The sequence below is a fragment of the Brassica napus genome, unplaced genomic scaffold, assembly GCF_020379485.1.
Source record: "Brassica napus cultivar Da-Ae unplaced genomic scaffold, Da-Ae ScsIHWf_959;HRSCAF=1355, whole genome shotgun sequence".
NCBI classification, from domain to species: Eukaryota; Viridiplantae; Streptophyta; class Magnoliopsida; order Brassicales; family Brassicaceae; genus Brassica; species Brassica napus.
The window spans coordinates 1-8,477 of NW_026016992.1; the positions used below are offsets into that span (position 1 = coordinate 1).

Consider the following 8,477-nt stretch of genomic DNA (forward strand, 5'->3'; position numbering starts at 1 on the left):
AGTATGAATCTATATTATTTTTATGATTGCTTATTTTTATTTTATCATTCTATTTTTGGTGTTATGTTGATGTTAGGGTATCCAACTTCCATCTCGTCTCGTTGAAGTTAACTAAATTTTGTATTGAGTGTGAGATAATTTTAATGAGGATATGTTTTTATCTTATGTTGTTGGATAGATTTTTTGATATGTTTGTTTATTTAGGTTGTCAACTCTTATAATTTTTACCCTTAATTATTCATAGTTCAGTTGTCTTTGAAATATGTTGTGTTTACCCTCAGCACTATCATATCGGCTGTTGAACAGTATAAGCACCAAAGAAAGCTATTCATATACTTAATAATCTATAACATATAAATTTGAACAATGTATACCAAAATACCTAAATTAATATTAATTTTTTTGACTTAAATATTTGGATGGAGAATAAATATTCACTGTAAATATATGTGTGTTTTGAGTATTTTAGATATTTTAGAGGAATACAAGGGATATTTGTTGTGGAAGATGTGGAGCCCAGAGGAATCCATAAACCATGTGTTCTTTGAGTGTCCTCCAGCTAGGAGTAGGCACTTTACCCGATATCCGAAGTGGCACCCGAACCCGATCCGAAAAACCGAACCGAAAATCGAACCGAAGTAGCAAAATACCCGAACGAGTATTGAAAAGAAGAGATTGGATACCCGAACCCGAACGGATAATACCCGAACCCAATGGATATCCGAAGATAACCGAAATATGTATAATTAACCTTATATTTCTAGTTTACATCTCTCATTTTATATAAAAATATTTATATTGATACTACACATACTTTAAGTCATATGATATACATACAATTACGGAAAAAATGATTGCTACTTACTTAAAATGCATGTCAAGTTTTTATTACAAAAATTAACAAAAAGTTACATCTAATTTTTTTAAAAAATAACTAAATTAATACATTTTTAGTTTTAAAATGTTATGTCCAAATCTATTAACCATTCAATCTATTAAAAATAAAAAAGTAGTTACTGAAAATTATATTTTTAAATACAAGAAACTTGAGAAATGAAAATTTAATTTTTTTTCAAAATCTAAATATCCGAACCGATCCGAATAAACCGAATCCGAACAAAAAAATACCCGAACCCGACCCGAATTACAGAAATACCCGAACGGATTCTACACCTCTATACCGAAATACCCGAAAATCCGAAATACCCGATCCGAACCCGAACGGGTACCCGAATGCCCACCCCTACCTCCAGCAATTCAAGTTTGGGCTCTTTCGAAAATACCATCAAATCCAGCTATCTTTCCGACAAGTGCTCTCTTCACAAACATAGATCATCTGTTCTGGAGAGTGCTTCCGCAGATGGAAGATCATCAGTTTGCATGGATACTATGGTATATCTGGAAAGCTAGAAATAATAAAGTTTTCAGTAATATGGATATTGATCCTTTGGATACGCTTAAATTGGCTGAAACAGAATCAACATTGTGGGCTGAGGCACAAATATTGAATGTGCAGAGGGCTATACCACCAATAGTAGCTACGATTATGCCATCAATTCCAGGAAGATGGTGTTTTGCGGATGGCTCATGGAAAGAAGGTGATACCTTTTCAGGACAAGGTTGGTATAGTACTTTAGAAGGATTTGATGGATTGTTGGGGGCGAGGAATGTTAGGGCTAGTCTCTCTCCCCTTCATGCGGAGATGGAAGCGCTACTCTGGGCAATGGTATGCATGAGGAATTTACGTCAATCTCAGGTTACGTTTGCAACGGATTGTTCTCAATTGGTGAAGATGGTTTCGGAACCAGAAGAATGGCCAGCTTTTGCAAATTATTTGGAAGATGTCAAGACCCTGAAAGAGAGTTTTACCCGATCAGAGATTATCTATGTACCACGAACGCAAAATAAAAAGGCGGATAGACTAGCACGCAGTGTTAGGAAGCAGCCGTCTTTCGTCGTTCACATGGATACAGATCACCCAGTTTGGTTTACAGAGTCAGTATGAGTCTGTAAAAGTCGATGACAAAAAAAAAAAAAGAGTATTTTAGATATTTATTTCTGACTATTTATATATTTTCAAATATTTTAGACAATTTCAAAATATCTTACATCTTTTGAATTTTGTTTTGGTATTAACTCTAAAAGTAGCTAATATATTCAACTATATTAATCTGATTCAGATTAATCTGATTCGGATACTCAGAATATTTCGGTTTAGATCAGAATCGGTTCTGATTCTCTAGATACCAAAATTTTAAATCCGTTCAGATATTTAACCAGTTTAAGTTTGGATTTGGTACTAATTTTCAATTCTTTGGGTTTGAGTCGATTCTTCGGATTCGAGTTTTTTTGTGCCTTATTCTCTATTATTAGTACTTGTATAGAAGACTGCCCACACAAATATACAAATACATAGATATAACAATCTCAGCTTTGTATTAATTTTTATTCTGAGCACACTATATTGTAAACTATATGATTAGCTGAAGCTTTACTATATCCGAAAAGAGTAGATCGATGATCATATCATACTTTGATAATTTCTTCAGATTTCTCTGGCGTAGTTTAGACGCCAATTATCAGGATCCAAATACTCAGTGCCGAACAGCTTGGAAGCATTTCCTTTCTCATGATGGCCCTTGAAGTAGCATTTGTGGTGACTCTTTCGAATCAAGAAACTCGCTAAGCCATTTTCCAGATGACCTCATGTGTCGTTTCAGGTTGTCATTGAAATCTACGTAATATAGCCCAAATCTCATTTTATACCCTCTCTCCCAGTCGAAGGTGTCCATTAACGACCATATGTAGTACCCTTTAATCTCACATTGTGCAGCCAGCGAACCATCCATCACATGTGTGATATAAAAATATTTTTCTATGTCTTTAGATTATTATTATAAAAATACTTTTAGTAACCATTATCAGTTAGTAATAGATAATTGATGGCTTTACCCATGGTTAAGATGTGACTCTTGATAAATTATTTTCTCCCGTAGTCACTTGTGGCTTCGGCTAAGGTCTTGGTTCCGTTGTCGATTTGGTCCATCCCTACCCATTTAATTTTAGTTAGAATATTTTTTTGCCAAAAAAAAAACAGCACCATCTTTGTAATTACTCAATCACAAATGTAAATGAGTATGTATTTATATATTGTTAGTTGGATTAACATTCTCCATAATGAAAATCTCTGGATTCTTGTATTCGTGTTGGAAATGTCTCAAGAGATTCATCAAACCCGCTGGATATATCACTATCACCATTGAAGTTGTCTGCAGATTAAGCAAGACATAGTATATAGGTTGTTAACTGATCACTTTCATTTGTTTTTGTGAATTCCACATTAGTAATTTTGTAAGTGAAATATTTTCGTAAACCATAAAAAAATACTTGCAGATTTTAACAGTGAAGTAAAATCCATAATATATATATATATATATATATATATATATATATATATATATGTGTTGTGTTCATGAGTAATATGTGTAGATGTGGTGAATGGTTTTGCTCAGCTGCAGGAACCAAAAAAACACACAGTAACTATTAATTTGGAAATAGGTCTCGAACACCATAGAATTTCGCGTGGCACCAGCCCAATGAGGAGTCCCAGCTTTACTTGCTCTGTTGGATCAACAGACTGCTCCTGTTAAAAAAGGGCAGCTGTTAAACTATTTGCGGAAACACACAACTTGAAGAAGTAAAACAGTCGCAGATTTCTTACTTCCTGCAGCAAAAAGAGCCTAGAGGTTATCTTCACCCAGTTGTGATTCTATCTCACTCTGTTGAGCGGTAGTACTACTGGCCGAAGCAAAAAAAAAAAATCACCAGCCTAAAAAGACACGTACCAGAGACATGAATGCATGGGATACATACCAACAATTTAAGATAACAGTTTAAATGTGTCATTCACATTGTCAAAAGTCATGTACAATCATTAGTTGTGTTGACCAAAGATCATCTATAATAGTATATTTTACAGAACCACAAAGCTGTAAAATTAGTTACAAACCAATTCAGGACTTCCTTTGTGAAATAATAAGGTGAAGCATCTAACAAAGACTGAGTAAAATGATAACATATTACCTTGTCAAGAAGGAGCTTATACTCCACAAGTTCATAGTAAAAATGCTGCAGCTTGTCATTATTAGCATTGATTTCAGAAAGTCCAACTTCTAATTCTCCAAGCTTGAACTGAAAAGAAGAAAGAAATCAAGCATAGGGCTGAAAAAATGGGAAGCAATGGCTGTCACAGAAACTAAAAACCAAACGGAGCAGTGTGCCGGCATTAGACTCCAACCTAATGCACTGTGGGGTTAAGAAAGCTGGTGTAGCATATAAACGGCAGAATGGATTATGGAAGTATACATACCTCTGAAAATAACTGTTGCCATCTGCTGCCTGCTAGAACCCACTAACCGAGTACATTGAGCCTTCTTGTTTGAAGGTGTTGAGCCAGTGTGCATTAACAGAACCTTGAATCATTGTCGAATGTGTCTATGAAATGTTTCAGGAATAAAACATTGATTTACTGGAAGCTCTCCTCCGTCACCATGAAGTAGCGTAGGGTTATTGAATAATACGTTCGATGACCTGATTTTCCTAGCTGTAGGTGTTCTTGATGCCACAAACAACACAAAAAAATGTTTGCAGAAAACTTTGGTAATAAAGGTTGAATATCCACGTTTCTATTAACTAAAAACATGAGCTGCTCATATTTCTGAAACATGAACTTTTCTGTAGAATAAAGGCAGTTGTCTACATAAGCTCCACAAAGTTGGTCTGGTCGTTGAAGCGAATGGAAACTGGTGAGCCAGTGAATTTGAAGTGGATGTTACTTCTTGTGACATTGAATACGCGTAGCTCATAGATGATACCTCCAAACGTTTCGATTGATAATTACGGGAGACTGAACGACGCGGTTGATAAAGAGATTCTGATAATCGATTTTAGGTATTTGATTATAATCGGAAACTCCATCGTTGATGTCGGCGAAGGAAGAGAAGGATGAACCCTAAACTCTGTGTGAAGCCGATGAGACGACGATACGCGTTTGTTCGCTTTCGGGCTCAATAAGATGTGTAATCTTAAAGCCCAGACGTGAAGCCCAAAATATTAACCACAACTTTTAAATGAAACGACGCGGAGAGAAGCTTGGACACGTGGCACGCGTACAGGAGGTGACTTTCCTAGGTAGATGCTGACGTGGCATCACCAGAAGTGAGGCAACATCTTTTTATATAATTAGATATATATAGATAGATAGATAATTCTTTTTTTTTTTTTTTTTTTTTTTGGTCAAAGATAGATAGATAATTCTAAAACTAGCAATTAAGTTGAGTAACTTGAATTACGTGCCATCTCCATAACGGTTTTTCCTATACAAATTACAAATCTGGTTTTATCCCAATAAATGCCTAGCGATAGTGATCTTGTGGTTTCTAGTTTATGAATCAATTCTATTACAAATGAAATCTTGAAGATGTTTGCCCTTTTTAAACCAAAAAAAAATCCTAATAATATAGCAAGGCACTTTTACCATACTATCTTTAAAGTTAGCGTGGTTTACGATCAAAAACGTTACATGTAGTAAAATCATATAAGGACAAAATGTTTTGTAGGTAGGCCAACCACTTTCCTATAATCCGTACGCTCTCTTCTAGTAAAATACTAAAACGTATCTCTCTTAAACACAAAGAGAAGTTAATATAAAACTAGGTTTGCCTTAGTGCTTTATTTGTTGAATCTTTGAAACAATTAACGTTTCCGAACATTACAAACTTAACATTATTGCTTTCCTATATTATAAAACTATAATTCTAACTTATTATTTTATTCCTTTGCTGTTGCACCCCAATCGAAACGTGAAGAGCCTAGAGAAAGTGGGATATCCCTTCAATTTTTAACTATGAAGATCTTGACGAATTAGATTGTATTGTTACTTGCAGTCCAGTTTGCTTTCAAGCAGATCGGTTTCGGGTTTGATTGCTTTTGATTTTATTAGGTCTGAGCATTTTAACCTGGATCCGAAGACCCGAACCGATCTAAAAATAGTCGATCTGGAACTGGGAACCAGACCAAAAATTTACAAGCACCTTTTGGGTTTAAATTTTTTTACCCGAAAGAACCGGAACCAAAAAGAACCGATCCGAATAGACCCGGACCCGAACCGATAAGAACTGATTTGTACCCAACTTAAAAACATTTATATCTAAAACTATAATGTTTTGTGTTCTATTTTATATATATTATTTTATGATTTAGTTGAATCTTTTGTTAACAACGTTTGTTATTATTTTTTAACATTTTTTTAATTAATAGAAAGCTTTAAAATTTAAAATTAGAGTTTAAAATATTTTATTTTAATTTTTAATAGTTTCATTTAAGTTATTTTGTAAAAAAATTGATATATAAGACAAATATCAACTAAATTTGATGGAATTGGGTACGTCATTTCTTTTCGGATATTAAATACCCGAACCAGACCAGGACCCGATATGGACCTGAATAATTACAGATATTTGGTGGATATTTTAATTATAGACCCGAACCGATCCGAGAAAAACCGACCCGAATCCGAACCAAAATTTTCTAAATACCTATTGGGTCTAAATATTTAGGACCCGAAAGATCGAGACCCAAAAGGAACCGCCCCGAACCCGACCCGAAAACCCGAACGTCCTGACCTAGATTTTATATTAACTTTTCAGCATAACAAAGTTAAAAGGTCTTATAATTTGTTAATCACATCTTGTAAACTTCAACGTTTATCTTTGAAATGATATTTACTTTCCAGCAGAAAGAAAGATCTTGACCAATAACGCAAGTTCCTACTAAAACATGAATGGTGGTTTCTTTACAACATTCAGAAAAAATGGGCTGAGCTTTAAACTAACTTTCACAGAACTAATATTATTATATAGCTTATGGGATTCGAGGCCTTTCCTAATAAATTAAAAGCGCCCAATAATAGTTTTTTAAGGCCCAATACGCGAAGTATGAGCCTCAGAGAGTCGGAGTAGAAAGGAAGCAGAGACGCGTTTGCGTTTGGTTGAAAACGCGGTAAACGTTAAGGGCGGTTTGAATCTGAATCTTTAAACCCTTCTCTCCTTCCTTCGCCGTGAATCTCTGGAAACAACACAGTTTCTTTCTACCTACGATGTTTGGTTTGCGCAGATCCGCGGCGACCTTATTCGACCATAGCCAGTCTCTGCTTCGTAATCTATCGGTGAGTTCCTCATCTCCTCTCTCGAACTCGAATTCGAATTCTCGTCGATGTAGTAGGGTTCCTGACATTCCCATCTTCTTCAAAATTAGGGTTTCATTAGATCGAATCGATTCAGCATTTGACTTTTAACTGTTCGCTGAAACTAGAATTGGATTTCTCCTGGAGCGTTTGCTTGATATATAGCATCGAACAACCCTTTCCATAGTTGTTCTGTGGAAAAAATTGATTGATAATTTAATTCTTAAGGAAGCATTGAATATATATTAATCCAACTTAAAACTAATCGGTCTGAATTGTCCAAGTCCCTTATATATTACTCGAAAATCTGATGTGGGACTATTCTGTGTGGCCGTCCCTAAAATTTTAAGAGCGGCTCTTAAATTGTAATTGTTTTTTTTTTTAACATCAATTCCTAAATTGTTAAAACAAAACTTTATTAAAGTTTTTAGTAAATTGAAATATCAGTACTCGATGAAACTAAACTTGTTACTAAGCTTGTGTGAATCAAATATTATTAAAGCCATTACTTTGTTTTCCAAGTATTTTTACTTTGGTCTCTCTCTCTGTAGTTTCATGGACTGCGTGTGCAAGGAATCCGTGTGGGAAACGCAGAGGTTCCAAACCACAAGCCCCTCAAGACTGGTCTTCAAGAAGTTTACGGAATAGGTCGCCGTAAGTCTCACCAGGTTCTCTGTGGGCTCGGCATCACCAACAAACTTGCCAGAGACTTAACTGGTAAAGAACTCATTGACCTCCGTGAAGAAGTTGGCATGCACCAACATGGTGATGAATTGGTAAAAACCCTTTTCTCAGAATCATATACTTTCTTTGATTTTTTAAAGCTTGTTTTGTTTCTATGATTGTTGTTGGTATGAAGAGGAGGCGTGTTGGATCGGAGATACAGAGACTGGTGGAAGTAGACTGTTACAGAGGAAGTAGACATAGACATGGGATGCCTTGCAGAGGTCAAAGAACCAAGACTAATGCTCGCACTAAGAAGGGTAAGAGAGTTGCCATTGCGGGAAAGAAGAAAGCTCCTCGCAAGTAGAACTGCCAAGACCTTTCTGTGGCACTACCAGTCTACTACTCTGTTGGGATGAAAGTTTGATCAAATAAGCAGACATGTTTATGGTCTTATTTTTTGTAATTGCCATTGCAGAGGAAGAAGAGAACTTTCTAGCAAACATGCTCTTGAACTTGTTCTTCTTCTGTAATACTTTCGAGCTTCTCTAGTTTCTTGTTTGATTTGTTA

The 8,477-nt window shown here is 35.4% G+C and overlaps 1 protein-coding gene and 1 long non-coding RNA gene across 5 annotated transcripts; one reads left to right on the top strand and one right to left on the bottom strand.

Moving 5' to 3' along the window:
* Positions 1 to 3,344: 3,344 nt before the first annotated feature.
* On the bottom strand, positions 3,345 to 6,777 carry LOC125606731. 4 transcript variants are annotated; one of them, XR_007337987.1, is made up of 3 exons: positions 4,084 to 5,272; positions 3,722 to 3,829; positions 3,345 to 3,643 (listed from the first exon to the last, which is right to left on the bottom strand). It is a non-coding gene; the product is annotated as an uncharacterized LOC125606731 (long non-coding RNA). The 4 variants fall into 4 exon arrangements; XR_007337988.1 differs by having other exon boundaries at positions 3,722 to 4,191; positions 4,370 to 5,271; XR_007337989.1 differs by having other exon boundaries at positions 3,722 to 3,798; positions 4,084 to 5,271.
* A 219-nt stretch (positions 6,778 to 6,996) lies between these two features.
* LOC106397768 (small ribosomal subunit protein S13, mitochondrial) lies at positions 6,997 to 8,477 on the top strand. The gene is made up of 3 exons (XM_013838396.3): positions 6,997 to 7,225; positions 7,795 to 8,019; positions 8,103 to 8,477. Exons 1-3 carry the CDS (start codon positions 7,157 to 7,159, stop codon positions 8,271 to 8,273), a joined length of 465 nt encoding a protein of 154 aa, XP_013693850.2. The 5' UTR covers positions 6,997 to 7,156; the 3' UTR covers positions 8,274 to 8,477.

Excerpts from the sequence above, each read along its gene's own strand:
- LOC106397768 (XM_013838396.3), top strand. The coding sequence starts at position 7,157 with ATGTTTGGTTTGCGCAGATCCGCGGCGACCTTATTCGACCATAGCCAG. Across the intron at positions 7,226-7,794 it reads CTCTGCTTCGTAATCTATCG|TTTCATGGACTGCGTGTGCA; the intron begins GTGAGTTCCTCA and ends CTCTCTCTGTAG. Across the intron at positions 8,020-8,102 it reads ACCAACATGGTGATGAATTG|AGGAGGCGTGTTGGATCGGA; the intron begins GTAAAAACCCTT and ends GTTGGTATGAAG.